Source organism: Vombatus ursinus, unplaced genomic scaffold (genome assembly GCF_900497805.2).
Source record: "Vombatus ursinus unplaced genomic scaffold, bare-nosed wombat genome assembly UNPS02014935.1, whole genome shotgun sequence".
NCBI classification, from domain to species: domain Eukaryota; kingdom Metazoa; phylum Chordata; class Mammalia; order Diprotodontia; family Vombatidae; genus Vombatus; species Vombatus ursinus.
The window spans coordinates 2,790,886-2,809,915 of record NW_020954713.1 but is presented as its reverse complement, the minus strand read 5'-3'; the positions used below and the strand labels follow the sequence as shown (position 1 = coordinate 2,809,915).

The 19,030-nt window shown below is 46.3% G+C and overlaps 1 protein-coding gene across 2 annotated transcripts in view; it reads left to right on the top strand.

Annotated features, from left to right (window-relative positions):
* Positions 1-19,030, top strand: part of GOLGA3 (golgin A3) — a 46,491-nt gene that overhangs the window by 8,088 nt on the left and 19,373 nt on the right. Inside the window, exons 3-12 of one of the 2 annotated variants that reach the window (XM_027844068.1) lie at positions 467-625; positions 2,128-2,240; positions 3,691-4,373; positions 6,734-6,845; positions 7,851-8,157; positions 8,772-8,974; positions 11,630-11,767; positions 14,582-14,743; positions 15,235-15,603; positions 18,817-18,894. In XM_027844068.1, coding sequence (XP_027699869.1) covers positions 467-625; positions 2,128-2,240; positions 3,691-4,373; positions 6,734-6,845; positions 7,851-8,157; positions 8,772-8,974; positions 11,630-11,767; positions 14,582-14,743; positions 15,235-15,603; positions 18,817-18,894 — 2,324 coding nt within the window. Of the gene's footprint in view, positions 1-466; positions 749-2,127; positions 2,241-3,690; positions 4,374-6,733; positions 6,846-7,850; positions 8,158-8,771; positions 8,975-11,629; positions 11,768-14,581; positions 14,744-15,234; positions 15,604-18,816; positions 18,895-19,030 lie in introns of both variants that reach the window. The other variant, XM_027844067.1, reaches the window with a different exon arrangement.

Sequence of the window (19,030 nt, the reverse complement as noted above, 5' to 3'; positions counted from 1 at the left end):
TTCAGTGCTTCAGGAACTGATGATTTTGTTGGTTTGGGCTGGCCCTTCGGTGGCACAGGTCGCAATCCTGCTGTAGTTCAAGGGCTGACCTTTGACTGTGTGGGGGCCCGCCGTGTGAGAGTGAGTCATCCAAGCTCAAGCTCTAAGGTCCATCCTCAGGCATCGGACATGCAGGCTGTCACTCCTCCTGCTTTTAACCACTGTGTTCTACACTTCCATTTGCTTTTATAAAGCAGAGAAAATTTAGTAGGATTTCCAACTGGCCTAATTTACTTAAATGAATAGAACTCTTATTTTTAAAAAGCAAATTAGCACGATGTGAACCTGCCTGTGTCCATCCAGCTTTGAATCAGCTCCTGTTAACTTTGAAGTTGAATAATGTGGTCAGGAAATGGGGGTGAGGGGTGTGGAGGGCATTTCCTCACTAGAATCACACAATATCCAAAGCTGCTTTCTTTTTTTCCAGGTGCCAGTATTAATGTTAACCAAGTGTCAAATGAAGGAGGAAACATGGAGGAAGCCAGCAAAGGGGACGTCTGTCAGAATGGACCCACAACCCATTTCCCTGATCCTCCATTGTCCCTTGATCCCACCACCAGACCATTTGGTCCTGATCCATCTCCAGGTGTGGCTGGTTTCCATGACAACCTAAGGAAGTCTCAGGGATCTAGTGCTGAGGGCGTAGTTCTTAGAAAAGAAGCTTTGCAGTCTCTCAAACTCAGTCTTCCTATGCAAGAAACTCATTTGTGTAAGCATCTGTTTACTGCAGTGCCCCTTCTCCCCTCTGCCACGTAAAGCTTTCACTCTTTTCAAAGACTTCACATGCTACCTGAGAAAGCATTTTTACTTTCATTAAGGTACCTTGGGGGGTGGGGGTGGGGGGGGTAACAATCTCCTTTTTTATCCTATTTTTAATTGCTCCCAAGGGATCACATTTCTAAAATATTTGCTTATTGCTGACTATGTGGGGTTTTGTGTTTGCCACATTAGGCTGATTGGACAGAAGATAAAAATGTTTGGGAAAAGAAGCATCATACAACATATGTGATATGGACCATGTTTTCTATTCACATAAGCACTGTGATCTTTGCCTCACCACCGAATTATAAGGACATTTTTCTTTGGGCGTCTTCATGCCCCTATGTGCAGGATGCATTTAGTTTAACCCCAATAGAAGTACACCACCGAATTTACCTGTCATGGCTCCTATAGCCTGTCAAAGCTTACGGATGAATTCTGAGGGATCCTTGATTATCAGATTGATTTGCTGGAAAGAACTTACATTTTAAAGAAATACAAAGTGCCATTTTCAGACACTTGGTTTTTTTTAAGGCTGTTTTCACAGGCTATTAAAACAAGAACAGACTTGGCCTTCTAGGCCTTCTCTTGTAAGTAGATGCTGCCTTTTCTGTTACCTGCATCGAGCTCTAAGTTGGTCTATTTGTGGCCCAACTACTTAAAAATTTTATGCCTCTGACTGAGGTGCTTTTTGTCCAGTTTATGCACAAAGCTTTTATGAATGCTCATTGGATGCTTCATGTCATAACATGGCTCATCGTTACAGGGATTCAGATAAACCATCTGTCAAATAATATTCCTCAAGATATATAAAGAGAAATGTAAAAGCTAGACCATAAGATAGCAGTTCTTTCCGTGTTTCAGCAGTAGCAGTATAATTATGTGGTTCCACCACACATTCTCATGTCAACTGCTGGGAGCCTGTAAGGAGTGATCCTGAGGCAAAGATGACAAGATGGTGTTGACTCCCTTAAGATTCTCTTACGGGTCAGAGAATATCCAGAAAAAGGCCTCGGGCAAAAACTGTGGACTTTGAGCTTTATTTTATTTATTTATTGTTATTGTTATTGTTTTAGTCACCTCATCATCATTGCTGTGTTACTGATTGAATACAGTAATTAATGTGCTCCCTGGGATGGCCACGGGCCCTCACTTGTCCCGTGCTTTGTGCTGTCTTTTGTATGATGCCCACTGTGGTCAGTGTCACTTTTCCTCACTCATTCTCAGGTGGTAACTGAAAAGTGAAGGAATAAAGCTACTCTCTCTTCTTTTGTTCTCTGAATTCTAAGTGTTGCCTTTGTGCTTTAAAGAGACTTTTATGTACTCTAGGTTCAACCGAATCTTCACTTCCCTTGGAAAAAGAGGAACAGATCCGACTTCAAGCTCGAAGACGACTGGAAGAGCAGCTCAAACAGTATCGAGTGAAAAGACATCAGGAGAGAGTAAGACTGTTGTTATGAGCAAGCCTGTCAGCACAGGCTGATGAAAAGTGGGATTGTAACGGGCGAGAGCAAAAAGCAGCTGGAAACTTAAAAGACTGACGAACAGCCAGCTGCTTTCTAGAACTAGAGAATCTCTGAGCGAGGAGGGGTCTCACAGTCACCTAGCGCAGCCCGTAGCCGAGCATGGCACCGTTTGGCCGGGGCGCCAGATCCATCGGCCCAGCCTCAGGTCACAGGCCTTTGCGCCTCACATCAAGCCCTCTAAAACCCCCAGGTTTTTTCACATAAAACCACATCTGGCTGCCCCTTTCCTGGCTTGTGCTTGTTTGACTCTAAAGAGAGGACTTTGATCCTTTGATCTCTATTACCTTTCATCTTATTGATGTCCTGTCCTCTCAGCCTGTTAAGGTCTTTTTAAATCTCAGTTCTTTCTTCCCTTCTGTTGCTCTCCAGTTTCATGTCATCTGCAGACTTGATAAATGTGCCATCTGTCAATGAAATAGATCCCAAGTCATTGATAAAACTTGAAATAATGCTGGTTCAGGGACTTCAGATTCCCAAGACTACCCTCCAAGTTGACAATGACTTCCTGTGACTCCTCTTTGGGTCCTGGTCATTTAGCTAAATCTTTCTCTCTCACCATGACCTCCCATCTGGCCCCTAAGGCTGTCATGAAAGGATGTGCCTGATACTTGACTGAGATCTAGGTGTCCCTGCTGACCCTCCTCCCTTTCCAGGCACTCAGAAACACCCCTCTCTCTTACTGATGCTGTCTGTCCTTCTGCTAGGAATCAGGCTCAGTGGACTGTCCAGGTGTTGCAGGCCCATCCTCTGACTTTTTTGGAAGAACTTTCTCTGGTTCTGAGATTCCCTTCACAAGGGAATTGACAGCAGCGTATATTTGCCAGTTTTTTGTTTTTGTTTTTTCAGTACCCTGGGAAGTTCATTCTGGACTGATAACCAGAAGTGCCTGAGGGCTGGTCAGAGGCCCATGTCCCACATCTTCTCTTGTAGGAGCTAAGCGGCTCTGTTTTTTCTCCATCTGGTTCTTCTCACTGCTCACCCCAGGCAGCCGTGCAGGCCCACCTTTGGCCTCCTCCCTGCCCCTTTTGTTATCATTATCCTCAGGCCCCATTCTTGGTTTATTCTGAGCTTTAGTTCTCTGTCCCCACTATCCTTGTCGAGCACCCAGAGGCTGGCTACAGGTGGTGAACTGTTTTCAGCTCCAGTAGCTCCTGAAGGAAGTCTGCTTGAGGTTTGGGGCAGTGATGGGATGTGGCCTGTGATGGTGGAGAGAGGACCTATCCACACCCCCTCTCTCACACACATGGGCAAAATCACAGCTCCTGATAGTGTTGCTGCACTAAAGACGAAGGGAGCAAGAAGAAAATCGCTAGCTGTGGCTTTGAAACTTTTAAACATGCTGTTTGTTTGTGTCCTTTTCTTTCAGTCTAATCAGCCTGCATCCAAAAACCGACCCACCAGCACCCTGGACCCTGAGCTCATGCTGAACCCAGAAATCTTACCGAGAGCCAGCCCAGTAGCAATGACAAAAGAATATTCCTTCCTCCGAACCAGCGTCCCTCGGGGACCCAAAGTAGGCAGTTTAGGACTTCCAGCACATCCAAAGGAGAAAAAAAGTTCCAAATCAAGCAAAATCCGGTCTCTGGCAGATTATAGAACTGAAGATTCAGACTCTGGAATTTCTAGTGGAAACTTTCTGGCTCCCGACTCTGCCAGGGGCTCCCTGCATCAGAACAGAAGCAGTTTGACATCAGTGGTATCTGAGATCAGCCTGCCTCCTGAAACGGATGACCGACTGGAGAATTCTTCGGTGGCAGGAGACAGCATCTCTGAACTGGACGGAAGTGAAGGGGGCATGAAGCTGGATGGCAATGACAGCGATAGCTCGTCTTACAGCAGCATCTCTGGCAGAGGAGCGTACGGAGTGCTGGGCACAGCAGGCAAGCAGGCAGCTTCCTACCTGGTCAATGGCCAGGAGATCAGTTCCGATGCAGTGGGGCAGTTTCCTTCCATTAGAGATGTCCTCCAGGCCGCTGCAGCCGAGCACCGCACCCCAGAGTCGGATGTCAGTGGGGATGTGCAGAGTCGGAGAGACAGCATTTCCAGCAGGTAAGGCCTCATCAAGGTCCCAGCACGTGCAGGAGCCTGAACCTCCCTGGGGGCTCTGTCCGCTTCTGCAAGTTTGTGCCAGGCACTGAGCTAGGCACCAGAGGAACAAAGACAAAGTAGAGGCTCCCCACCATCCAGGGGGGCTGACATTCCTTGGTAGACTGTCTCACTGCTTTGGGACTTTTTCAAAGGGATTGCAAACAGCATTTTCCTAGAAAGATCACAGGATCTAGATCTTAGAAAGAACGTTAGATGTGGTCCAGGCCCCAGATTTTACAAAGGGGGACACTGGGGTGCAGAGAGGTATGTCGTTTGAGCAAGGTCCTACAGGTTGTAAGCAGAGGTGGGATTTGAACTCGGGTCCTTTGACTCCCTAGTCAGTGCTCCTTCCCTTGTACCCCTCCTGCCTCGCATACTGCCGCACTGACTGTTGTCGGAGTCTTCTGAAGCATTGGCTGTCCCGTTGCTTTTGCTGTCTTAACCCTACAACCTGTCGTGCCCCTGCGTTGCCCTTTGGCTCAGCACCTTGTGCTGGCTCCTAATTGTCCTTGGATTCAAGTCCAGACTCCCTGGCTGGCTGTTCGAGGCCTTACAGCCTGGCCTTGGTAGCTGCTTCACGTGGTCCCGAGTAATGCTTTTTCTGTCTTCAACTCAACAAGTTGCCATTTCCCAAACAAACCTCAGTCTGTATTTTAAAAATGTTTAAACCTGTCTTCTGTCCCCATTAGACTGTAATCTCCTGGAGGGCAAGGCATGGCTTCTCTCTTAGTTCTCTCTGTATTTCCCCCACCACCAGTAGTAGCTTGCATTCCTGTAGTCAACCCTGCAGAGCCTAAGGAGAAGAAATTATGAGTTATGAAGCACTTTCGCCACAGGAACCCATGGAGCTAAGGGTCATAGTACTATTTCCATTTCACAAATTAAAAAAGACTCTGAGAGGTGAGGAGGCTGGCATCTGGCACGCTCTGCGTGTATCATGTACTTGGTGAAGGTTTCTTGGGTTAGAGTGGTAGGGTGTAGGCTGTCCATAGCCTGGGACGGGCCGAGGCAAGTTTGTCCAGCTCCTTCACGGGAAAGATGAGAAAGCCCAGACCCAGAGAGTGAAGGGACAGCCTGTCCAGGGTCACACCACGGCTCAGTGGCAAAGCTGGGCCTCAGACCCAGATCTGAGCACGGTTCTCTTACCCCCACCCCTACGTCCTGGCTGAGTGGGATTGAACTAGATCTGAGGGGTTGTCTTTCAGAATTTCATCTTTAGCACTGACATTTATAGCTTAAGCAGCAAGTCAGTTACTTGGTACCAGCGGGGTCATTCTTACAGGTGTTTTATTCTGTCCACTAGGATATGGAAGGCTCACCGGAGATCCAAGCAGAGGGAAAACAAAACCTCTTGCATAGACGTAGGGCCTCCTTTGTCTGTCCTTTGACTTGTTACTCTGACCTTCAGACTCTTCTTGTAATAGAGGGTTTGATAGAAGTTATTTTCAAAAGTCGTTGTTATGTCTCCCCTTTGTTTATAGCAGATCCTAGTGCAGAGAGAGAGAAATTATGTGTTCTCCAACATGTAAATTAAATCCATCTTCAGATATGATTATTTCTTTCAATACACATTCACCTTTGTATACCGTCCTATTTCTGTAAAGGTGACTACCCATTGAAGGGTCAAAGGCTTCGTGCCAGTGTTGCTTCAGGGTGGAGGCAGGCGGTCCCGTCCCCCTCCCACCCCCGTATCTCATTAGACGCCATGCCCTATCCTGCCTCCAGAATATCTCCTCCTTGCCGTTCCAGCAGCCCCCACCCAAACAGGGCCCCCCTCACCTTCCACTGAGATGATTGCAGGGGCCTTTGAGCAGATCTCTGTTCTCTCCTGCCCCCAAACCCCTACTCGCCCTCTGCCATATTCACCTTCCTGTGCACAGGTCGGGGCATGCCTCTCGTCTGCCCAGAAGCCTTTCATGGCTGCCTCTCATCTGCCGTTTACAGCCTCCTCCCTTGCTCTAAGGCCCAGCCGCTCCAGTGCCCCCTCCTCTGGCAAGTCCTCCTGTTGCTAATGACCTACTGAACTGTCAGGTCCTTGAGGGCTGGTATCATTTCTTGTTGTGTTTTCTCCAACACTACCCCGGGTCTTACTGGGCCTTTTGTTTACCCTTAAATGTTGTTTTGTATCCTAGTTATTTATGTAGACCTCATGTTCTCACATTGAGCTCCAGGAGGCTGAGGACCAATGTGTTATCTAAATTGGGTCTGAGCACAGAGCTGGGCACACAGTCGGTGCTTAATAACTGTACGTTGAGCTTGTCATTTAGTAATATTGATGTTTACTGAACTGCTTCCCTCTGAAAGCATGTCTTACCTTTCAGCATATCCATGGAGAGCTCTATTGCTGGGACTCATGATGAAATGCTGCAGGTTCTTAAAGAGAAAATGAGGCTGGAAGGGCAACTGGAGGCCTTGTCTTTAGAGGCTAGTCAGGTAACTGATCCGTATTTAGCCTTCCTAATGTTACAATCACAATGCAGCCAGAGCTTATTGGAAGAGTGATTTGTCGATGACGTAACTGTCTCACAAGGTTACTACCTTTTTCTTCCACTAGTCTTATGCATAGAGCCGTAGAGCGGAGGGGAGATAGCAGGGTCTGGAGACAGAACTGATCAGTAGCCTGGGGCTGTGTTTACATCATTTGCTGGCCTCAGATGACTTCTCTCGGGGTGCTCTGGTAGTATTCTGTCCTTCAGACATTAAGCACCTGCCAGTGGGACCTGGGAATACAAAGGCCCCCCCAAAAAATATCTCTAACCTCAAGGAGTTAAGGCCTCTTGTGAAGATGTAGTAAGTACAGATTAATTTTGAGGAGAAAGACTCTTCGACAGAGACAGTTGATCCCTACTGAGTATTGAGGAGGAGGAGTAATGATAACAGTGCTGTCATTTTTGTTTTTATAAGGCAAAATGTGAATGCAGTGCCCTTTGGTTCAGGGAGACATGGTAGTTCAATAGACGATAACGGTGTGGCGTGTTTGGGCTCCTTTCTCATGTGTTGTGGACTGAGCTGCCTCAGGAGAGCACGAGTTTCCCCTTGCTTCAAGGCAGAAAGACTACTCGCTTCTTGCAGGCTTTGGAAGGGGCGCTTGTCTTTTGGCCACAGATTGGAGAAGATAGTCTCTGAGGCCTTCCTTCCTTCCTTCTCTGAGATTCTGGGCTTCTGTAGTCTCATTGCATTGTTCACCCTCATTCTACCGATTAGAAAACACAGGCCCAGCAAAGGCAAGGAATTTTCTGAGGGTGAAAATTGAAAGGTCCGTTCAGAAGGCTCCTAAGTCCTAATTCAGAGGCCCAGGCAGTTTCTCCACAATCCACCCTTGTCCCTTAGACGTGTCATCCATAATTGCTAGGCCTTTTGGGTCCTGCTGGTAAGAAGGGATCTTTTTTTTTTTTTTTTCTGAAAAGGTAACATTTTGTTGTTTGGGAAACGTTTCAGGCCCTTAAAGAGAAGACTGAGCTGCAGGCCCAGCTCGCGGCCTTGGACACCAAGCTTCAGGCCCAGGTGGAGCAGAGCCGAAGCAGCCAGCAGAAACAGGATTCGCTGAGCTCCGAGGTGGACACCTTGAAGCAGTCCTGCTGGGATCTGGAGCGGGCAATGACTGACCTGCAAAACACCCTTGAGGCGAAAAACGCCAGCCTGGCTTCCTCCAACAATGACCTGCAGGTGGCCGAGGAGCAGTACCAGAGACTCATGGGAAAAGTGGAGGACATGCAGAAAAGCATCCTCAGCAAAGACAACACAGGTAGCTTTTAGCATTTGAAGGCTTTTTGGTCATTCAGTCACCAGGAGTCTGTGAAACACCTACTGTGGGTCAGGCCCAGAGGCTGCAACACTGCACATAGGCCACATGGCTAGTTAAGAGTCTGAGGCAGAATTAGAACCTGGATCTCCCTGTCTCCCAGTCCAGCAGCAGTCTGTCTGCTCTACCAGGCTGCCTCTAATGCCTCTTGCTTATGGTAGGCATTCCTATGTAGAGCAGTGCTCAGCCAGTTAGTAAATGGTACTGCTTTTCTAACGTGTTATCTAATTTCCCTCACTGGGGACTCTTAGGGTATGAGGAAGGCTTTCAGACAAAGCCACAGTATAGCACGTGGACCTCCTGTGGAGGCACACAAGGGCACTTGTCGGTTCTCCTCGAGTTCCAAGGCCGGGGGCCGGGCCTTGGCCATCAGTTAGAGAGAACACAAACATAAGCAGACGTTTGCCGGTGGTTGATGAACATTATTGGCCTGTTCAGATAGATGCTGAAGTGTCCACATAGGTACGTGTTCTGTTGATAAGGAAGACTTGTTACTAGAATTCTGACTTTGCAAGTGAGAAAGCTGGCGTTGACCTCGGCATGGGCTTTGTTTTTAGTGCACGACCTTCGGCAGCAGATGACAGCCTTACAGAACCAACTGCAGCACGTTCAGCTGGAGCGCAGCACGCTGACGAGCAGGCTCCAGGCCTCCCAGACCGAGATCACGTCGCTGCAGAAGGTCCGGCAGTGGTACCAGCAGCAGCTGGCACTGGCCCAGGAGGCCCGGGTTAGGCTGCAGAGCGAGATGGCCCACATCCAGGTAGGCCTTTCCCCTCGCCCGCCTTGACTGTTCATGGTGTACATACGCACCAGCGTTTATGGCTCTGAAGTTTCTACCCAAGTACCGTAGCACACATTCACAGTCACACTTCTTCAAATTAATGTCAGATTGGGTGAGAATTAGCGAATTTGTGAACGGTTCTCAAGTTTACACTTTTTTCCCAAAGTAGGTTGGGTTTTTATTTTTGATTTTTTTACTTCCATTAGTAAACCAAGCGATTTACATTTTCCAATATTATTTCACTTTTCTGCCAGGGAATGACCTAAACCATAATGCCTGAGTTTGCTTACTGTTATTCCCCAGCTATGGTTTGTGTCTTTTAGACAATTGGTCTTTTTATTCACATATAAAATGTTGGTTTTGGTCTTGAAGGCCTGGTTCTTGGCTCAGCTGTGTCACTGTTTGGTAGGCACAGTCCCTTTGTGGGTCACAGCACTGGACTAGTAAGAGCCGTAACAGTCCTGCTTTCTGTAATGCTTTGTAAGACTCACGTGCTTTTGTGTATTTTATCATTTTCTGTCCACAGTTGAGACCAGGGCAGTCATTCTCAAACTCGAATCCATAAGCCTTGGGACAGGACCATAGAGCTAGAGTTTTTCCAGTACTGAAACAGGTGGCAGGCCTAGTGACACACAACTGGAGTCCCTGTTGCTGGGAAGGCCGAGGCTGAAGCTGGGGCATCGCTTGGTTCTAGGGGTTCTGAGCAACAGTCAGGCGCCTAAATACGGCACAAGTTGGGGGGCCCCTGGGAGCAGGGAAACTGCTGGGCTGCCAACAAGGGGCAAACTGGTTCAGGCCAGAAATGAAGCAGTTCACGTCTTCCATGTCAGTCAGCAATGGAGGTGGGCCCAGGAGCAGCCCCTACCCTTCCTGCCTGGGCCAGACAGGGAGACTCAGTCTTAAAAAAGCTGAAAGGGACCTCGTAGGTTATCATTTTTCCAAATTCCTACACCACAAAGAAGAACTCTCACACATTGGGCCTCACCTGGCCTCAGCTTGAACACTTCAGGAAGCAGTATGGCTTGGGAGGTGGGGAAACTCAATTCAAACCCTTCCTCTAACACGACGTGGGGCAGGTGACTTTACCTCTTGGAGTTAGGGACAATAGTAGCATCTGCTTCCTGGCTGTTGGTAGCTTCAGATGAGGTAACAGATGTGGAGTGTGCCCTGTAAACTCTAAAGTGCTATGTCTGTGTATGTATGTGTTTCCATATATACATATACATACATGCATATATACATATATATACACACACATACATATACATATATATACACATACGTTTGTGTCAGATGTTATTATTAACTCCTTCCATCTATTGAGCTGAAATCAAACTCCCTGTGACTTCTGCTCATTAGTCTTAACTCTACCTTTTGGAGGCTTCTCTATATAACAGACCTTGAAATAGTTAAAGGCAGTAATTGTGTCCCCTTTTTTCAGGATGGTCACCCCCAACTCCTTCTGTCCTTCCTTCTCTGAGATACTTTCCTGACACTTAACCACTTTTTTTGCCTTTTTCTGTGAGCACTCTAGTTTATGTGGGATGTTACCCCTAAAACTAGACACAACACTACTAATGCAGAGTATACTGGAACCCTTATTGCTTGCATCAGGAGGCTCTGAAGCCTTCAGTGCATCAGCATTTTGGGGAGCACCATTGTATTACTGATAAAATTTTCAAAGCAACCAAAACTACAAGATTCTTTTTACAGGGACTACTGTTAAGCCCAAGTCTATCCCTTCCTGTCCTTAATTTTTTTATATTAAATATAAAACTTTATATTTATCCTTGTCTAATTTCATGTGGTTATTTTTAGTCTCTAAGACAGAAGGTACTAACCTGCATCAGTAGAGGGAGTACCATCATCTGAGAGTTTCCCATTCTAATGGAATCACAAGTCCAGTGCCTAATAATAGTTTGATTCTAATCAGATCTTTTAAAAATCTGGATTCTTTCACTAAATATAATACCGCTCCCTCTTAGCTTTGTAGTATCTACAGAGTTGTCTAAACATGCCATTTGTCTTCAAATCCTTAATAAAATGTGAGACAGAACAGGGTTCTGGGGCAAGCCCCTGTCATCTCCCTCGAGGTTTCCATCAATCCACCTCTCAGGAACACTAATAAAAGCCCTTTATACCATACAAAGCACTTGTTATACATTCTCATTCAATCCTTACAACAACCCTGGAAGGAGGATAGGATGGTCTCCATTTTATAGGGAGCAAAACAGGTCCCAAAGATTAAGTGAATGTCACACAGCTAATAATTGGCAGCACCAAGATTCAAACCTGGATCCTGGACTCCCCAGCTGCAGAGAGTGCTCTTTCTTCCACAGCACAGTCACCTCCAAATCAACCATCTTTGGCACCAAATTATACTCCTGCCATTTGGAAGCAGAAAGTCAGGATGAGTGTGGGATACATTCTTTCAGAGCAGGCGAGATCACTCAGATGGTCCTTAGGCTGAGTCCCACTGTCCTGGATTACTTAGAACTGATTGTATCTTAATAAGAACAGTGAGTAGAAATGGTTGAATACAGGTATTTGAAATAAATTTAGCAAACCCCAAAGGAAGATGTCTCTTCCACTTTTGAATCCAGTAACTTTTGATTCTCTCTTTTTTCCCCCAAGGTTGGGCAGATGACCCAGGCAGGCATTCTAGAGCACCTTAAACTGGAGAATGTGTCATTGTCCCATCAACTGACAGAGACTCAGCAGAGGTCCATCAAGGAGAAGGAACGGATTGCTGTCCAGTTACAAAACATAGAAGTAAGAATCCCCTTTTGGGTTTCCCTTATCGTTTAGTCGCAGGATCAAGAAAGCAAGCTCCCCCCTTCTAAGTGGGGATGGATTGTTAACCCACCTGAATTCTGACTCTGACCTGTCACCAGCACCACTTCTCTTCTTTTGGTGTTCTCTGTGGTTCCAGGGTAGTCCTCAACCCCTCTTCCATCTCTCCGTCTCTCAAACTGCGCCCCACTCCCAGTGCTCCTTGTATAAAGAATGGTCCCTGGAGTGGGCTGGGGCCCTTGAGCCTCAGTGTCTTCTTAGAGGGAATAAATGGCTCCTACATGGTGTTTTCATGCACTGCAGTTATCATCTGACTTGGGGAATAGAATCACGGGGAGTTTTTGTTGTCTGGCTACGCAAAGGGCTTTATTTGTGTGAGTTAGAAGAAAAGCGAGAGATTCCAGGGGCCAGGCTGTTCTTCCATACAGAGTAAAGTCTTAGATGCCTTGTCACGTCAGGCCACGGCCCCTGTAATCTCTTATTTTGTCTCCTTAAGGAAGAGTTGGCTTTGGTGATCTCATCACATCAGCCATAGAAGGGTAGAGACACACGCCAATAGCCTTAACTTCCCCTAGTAAACCCTTCTGTTTTGGAGGTCACATCCATGAATTTATCTAAATCAAGAGTTCTTGACCTAGGATCCATGAACTTGTTTTTGTTTTTCTATTTAGCATTTTGATAACTGTACTTCAATGTAATTGGTTTCCTTTGTAATCCTGTGTATTTCATTTCTGCATCTGAGGAGTCTGTTGACTTCTCCAGAGTTCCAAAGGCCTCTCGGGCACAGTAAGGGTTAAGACCTGCTCTAAATCCTTCTAGGGCCTAGTTTAATTTCAGTATGTACTGCCAACTGTCCTGTATATTTTCCTGTACTCCTACAGCTACTACTTTCCCGCCTCAAAAAGTAGCTGATCATTATGTATTTCCTAAATTACAAAGCCCATCTTTGTTCTGGCCATACGTGCCATGATTCTTCAAGTTACATACACTTAGTGCATCTGTTCTATTATGTCTTTCTTGAATTACAACCAGGAGCTGCATGTATCCTATTAAGAGTGTAGATACAGTTGTGATTTTGTACACAGGAAGAATAATTTCATGTGTATCTTTCAACTTCTATCATTTCTGATCCATGGGATTCCCCAGCCCTCCCTAGTTCATGCCCTCATCCCCTCTCCCCCAGATTACGAGAATGACCTGTAACAAGGGTTTCTGCCTCATGTTGCTCCCTGTTCAAGCCATCCCTTACACCACTTTCTGTGCAGGCCGGAGACCACCTCTGCTAGCAGCTCCCTGGCATGTTCCTCACACATACAGAGAGATTGTGGGGAGAGCTTGGAGCTCTCCAGGTACAGAAGCGCTAGTCAGCTGACAGAGAAATGAGAGCAGCCCCCACCCACCTCAGACTTGGAGCCAGGGAAACCATCTTGAAAGAAAGGGAGCCTTGCAAATTAGTTCTAAATGTCTCTTGCCTCTGTATGTACATGTCTTATCCATCTCACTAAAAGTAAACTCCTTCAGAGCAGAGACTGTGGTTGATTTTGTTTTCTGTGTCCACAAGACTTTGCGTGCAGTAGTTGCTTAATAAATATTTGGTGATTTGAATTGAATAGAATGTCTTCCTGGTTCCAACACCTGTCTTGATGATCACCAGCATTTTGTTGGGTTTTCTGGGCATAAATAGTTGAATCTTTAGGAAATGTGTATTTTTTCCCACGTTCCTTTCCTGGGTTGTCAGAGACGTCAGGATCATCTGCATTGTGTATCCTTAAGAGTGTCTGTTGTCTTATCCATTCCCCCCTTTTTTGCTTTTCTGGCTTTTGAGATCTCATGAGATTCATCCTCATCAGTTTTAAATTTCACTGCTTGGAATAATGTTAACTGCCAGGTGTCATTTCCAGATCATCTATAAAAGCGTATGATTGATTCTGACACCAGTCCCCAAGGAAGCGTACTATTAGCACCGCCTCATCCAGGAAATCATTCCAGTGTTCATCTTTGCTTCTGCCTCTTCACAGTTCTTTTTGTCCATGGTAGAGCATTCCCTTAAGCACATGTTTTGGTTGTAGGTTGGTGATTTTTAAACAACCTGTGGTGTAGAAATTGTCAGTCATTCAAATGAGTATTTATAGAGCCTCTTTTGAGAGTCCAGTGTGGTCCAGAGGGAGATAACAAGGAAAATCCTTGATTCTAATCAATAAATTATGTCCTTTGGTACCCTTTTATCCATACACTCAAAAGAATTCAAGGAGATTAATTAGACTTGATTTCCCTATCAAGAAATCATGTTGACTTGTGCTTATACCCAAAGTTGTTTATGTAACCAATTGTCCTGCCTTTTTCTATTGATTTGACTTGTCAATTCTAAGAATGAATGCGATTCCCTCGTCGGTAGTTCCCAGGACCTTTTCTTTAGCTCCTCTTGTGAATGGCCCTCCCATTGGCACAGTGACTTGTTTGGCCCCCAGCTGTATAATCCTACCTCTCGGGGCCTGTGGCTCTTTTGAATGTCTGATCTGTGGTCCCAGTGACACATCCCGAGGAAGTCTGCTGAGGTTTTGTTCTGGAGGAAAATAAGGTTATGATTGTATAAGTTAGAATACATCTGTCTTTTGTTCATCGCTCCCTCATTTTTCTGTTTTAAAAGTCAAAACGCCCTCCCTTGTTGTGGTGCTTATAGGTCCTGATGATGGCTCACCTTCAGAGAGACCGGTTTCCGGGAGCATTGGCCTGGTGAGGAGCGGAGGGGCCGAGTTGTCTTGTGTGTAACCGTCTCATGGCTTTCATGTCTAGGCGGACATGCTGGACCAGGAAGCAGCATTTATTCAGATCCAAGAAGCCAAGTCCCTGGTGGAAGAAGACCTGCAGAGGAAGCTGGAGGAGTTTGAGGATGAGAAGGAACACTTACAAAAAATGGCTGATTCTGCCGCGTCCTTGGACCAGCAGCTCCAGCAGGTGAGGGCGTGGCCAAGGCCCACCCCAGATGATAACACAGATACTTCTATTCACTGGGGTGGTTTTTTGTTTTGATTTGATCTTAAAATTGCAGGGTTAATTGCCACCTGTCTAATGTATGCCTGTGCCTAGAAGGGTGTGCACTGTGGGGAGAGGGCCAGAAGACCTAGATTCGGATCCTGCCTCCAGCAGAGGCTCGGTAACCACGGACAAATCATCTAACCTCCGAGGGCCCCAGAAAATCCTACGATACAAGTTACCAGTGAGCTGGACCGAGCTCTTACACATACAGTTCCCGCCACTGATCAGACCCCAGGTCTAGTCTGAGAGAACCAAAAAATTAGGCATCACATGACGTGATAGCCAGCACTCAAGTATTTCTCTGGCTTCTAAGTTTTTCTAAAACCTAAACAGCGGCCCAGGGAAGAGACAAGTGAACACTGAAGGGGTAGTGCTGGGTAGTGGTGGCTTATGGTGTTGGCTTCTCACAGGTAAAGCTGACTCTGCATCAGCGAGACCTGCAGCTGGATGCCCTGCAGCAGGAGCACCTGGACCTCATGAAGCAGCTCACCCTGAGCCAGGAGACGCTGCATACCCGCGAGCAGGCCCTCGGCGAGCTGCAGACCCGCCACGAGGAGCTGCAGGCCCGGCTGGAGGAGCTCCAGGGAGACGTGGCCGCCAAAGATGACACCGTCCAGTTTCTGCAGAACGAGAAGATCGTCCTGGAGGTGGCGCTACAAGCGGCCCGCGCGGGGAAGGAGGAGTTTGACCGTGGCGCCCAGCAGCTGGAGGAGGACGCAGACGCCGCCTCAGAGCTCTTGGAGCAGCTGAGACAGGAGATAGCCGTCAAGTGCAGCCAGGTGAGGAAGTGGCTGCCCGCTGGGTTACGCTTACTGGGGTGAGAGGAGATGGGCTCCCTCAGGAAAATGTTTTTAAAGTTTATGTACAAGTTTTCCTTGGGGAATAAACAACAGTAGAACTCCCGGGGGCAAAGACTGGCTGGAGAGGAAGAGGCAGAATCCAGGGAGGCCGGTGCAGGGAGCCCTGTCTGCCAGGCCACCTTGGAAGCCACTTTGTACCTCCCTCAGCCATGTGGCCTCTGGCACGTAATCCTGCCACTGGAGCTGTTTCTTTTTGGGCACAGTAGCTTTCCTCTTACTGCTGTTATTAATATATGTATGTTGTTGTTAATATGTTAGCTGTGTATAGGGTCAGAGAAAGATGGAGTTAAGTTGTAGTACTTGCCTCTTGAGAGAATTGTCCAGTTGTCATGTGTACCAGCATTTTGAGGTGATTCACAAAAGGTACCATGGCCTTATGGGAGGACCACCGTACCTGAAAGAGAACTGGGCTTCATGTCTAACTTGTACTGACACTCTGTGACATAGGGCAACTTTACACCTTTTCTTTAGCTCCTCTTGTGAATGGCCCTCCCATTGGCGCAGTAACTTGTTTGGCCCCCAGCTGTATAATCCGACACTGACACTCTGTGACATAGGGCAACTTTACACCTTGGAGCCTCAGTTTTGTTATCTGAAAATAATCAATCAATAAACATTTATTAAGTGACTACTATGTGCAAGTCACTTGCTAAGCACTAAGGATACAAAAAGAGGCAGAAGACAGTGCCTGCCCTCAAGGAGCTTACAATCTAATGGAGGATACGCCAAGAAAACAAATATGCTCAAGCACGGTATATACAGGATAAAGATAGGGAATAATTAACAGGAAAGGCACCAGAAGTAAGAGGGGTTGGGGGAGACTTCCTGTAAAAGGTGGGATTTTAGTTGGGACTTAAAGAAAGGAGGTCAGTAGGTGGAATGGAGAAAGAAGAGTGTTCCAGGCATGGAGGATAGACAGAGAAAATGCCCAGAGCATGGAGGGTCTTGTTCATGAACAGCCATAAGGTCAATGTCACTGGACCAAAGAATATGTGTAGGGGAATAAGGTGTGAGGAGACTGGAAAGGGAGGAGGGGCCAGGTTGTGAAGGCTTTGAATGCCAGACACAGCTTTTTGTGTTTGATCCTGGAGGCAATAGGGAGCTTCTGGAGTTTATAGAATGTGATGGAGGGAAGAGGGGTGACATGATTGGACCTGAGCTTTAGGAAAAAACACTTTGGGCTGAGTAGAGGATGGCAGAATAAAGGTGGCAGAGTGGTCCAAGGTTGGTTTTAATGTGTTTTGTTCACTTTGTAGCTAGGGCCAGTCCAGAGTTCTTCTGATTCATCTCTTAAATGTCCTTGGTGTAGTTCAGAGAACAAAAGAGGGAGTATGTGATTGGTGCTTTGACAGAGAATGACTGTTTTCCTAAATCTTTGACTGCAAACTCTTTCCCAGGTCCTGCTGGAGTTTTAGAAGCCTGATGATTAAATATATAAGGCACTAGTTCAAGACATTGTCCTCTCCCTCATTAATGATAAATGTGTCAGTCTCACTGATGCTCCGTTTTGACTTGATGATTGAACTTCAGTTCTATCTCTGGCATTAGAGCATCTCTATGAAACGTCTCTGGGTCAGGAAGCGGGGAGATCTTTCAGTCTGCCCTCAGGGTTTGTAGGCCTATCAGGATGTGCCTGGGAGGGTTTATTAAGCACCATGTGGGGCTCAGTGATAGAGATAAAAAAACAAAGGGAAATTCCACTCTATTTGTGGGCTTGAAGTATCCAGCCTTTTCTCAGGTATGTAACTATGAGGTCATTTGAGGAGAGAAATAGCGATCCATGGGGAGGAGGAGAAGCTTCATGTACATCATACCGGACACTAAAATGGCACCTGAAAGGCTGCTAGGGAATCTCAGAGACAGAGCAAGAAGAAGGAATCCACTCCAGGCATGGGGTCACCCACGTAGAGGCACAGAAACGGAGTATTGAATTTGAGGAGCAAACTAGTAGAAAGCAAAAATAAAGGGAAGAAAGATGATAAAAAATAACCTGGAGTAGCAAGTGAGAGGGAGACTCTGGAGGGTTTTGAATGCCAGGTAGCAGAATTTATTTTTATCCTAGATGAATACAAATAATGCCCCCATTAAAGATGTTTGAGTAAGAGAATAACACAACTATACCCGTGTCTTAGAAATATAAATTTGGTGGGTCTTCCCAGTCTTTGATGCAGTGACCCTACTGTTAGTCATGTACCCCAAGGCTGTCAGAGGCAGAATAGTCACATACGTAGTTGGAATATTGACAGGAGCACTTTTTGTGGTGGCCACAAGAACTGGAAGCAAAGCAGATGCCCATTGATTGGGCAAAGACTGAACAAAATGTGGTGTGTTAATGCAATGGAGTAGTATTTGGGCTCTAAGAATAGGAAGCATTCAGAGAAGTATAGAAAGACTCATATGAACTGATGCAGAGCAAGGGAAGCAGAGTCAGGAGAACATTACACACGAAGACTCCACAGTGTCAGTGAAAACTATTTAAAAAGCATTTGAACTCAAGTCAAAAGTAGTAACTCATATTGGTTCTAGAGGACAGCTAGTAAAACATACTTCCCTCCTTCCAGTAGAGAAGCGAGGGACTACAGGTGTGGAACTTTGCCTGTGTTCTCAGACGGGCCCACTGGGTTAGTTGGTTTTATTTGACTGTTTCTTTTTTTTTTTTTTTTTACGAAGCAAGGTTTTCTGCCAGTGGGCAGTATATTGGGAAATGGCTAGAGATATCAATAAAACCTTTTATAGATGTTAATTTGCCAGCTTTGTGGAAGATAGATTGGAGAAGGGGATGACTGGAAGCAGGGAAACCAATTAAAAGGCTTGTGGAATAGTCCAGGTGAGAGGTGATGAGGCCCCAAATGAGGTTAGTGGCCTTGTGAGTGAAAAGAGGAAAGGGATTATAGAAGTCAAGTGAACAGGAATTGTCCACTGATTGAACTCAGGTGTGAGGCAAAGGGAAGGGCAAGGCTAGGGTACCTCAAGGTTGTGAGGGAACCTGGACGAGGTAGATAGTCTTTGAGATTTTTTTTCCATGTTTGGCTGCGTGAAAACAGACTCTTGGATGGTAGTTTTTTTTGAATGAATGTCTCCCTGGATCCCGGGGGTGGGGATAACAGAGTGTGTTTGTATTTCCTGTCCCAGGTGGAAAACCTGCAGCAAGAAAGCATCACTCTGAAAAAACAGACTCAGAAAGTGAAGGAGCAGTTTCTTCAACAAAAGGTAGAGTGATGCTCCTTAAATGAAAGTAACAAGTGAAAATTCATATTGATATAATACACTCTGTAGATAGAAACATTACCTTTTAGCTGATCACAGAGACAGACTTTTAACCCTTGATTTGATTGGTTTTCTTAAA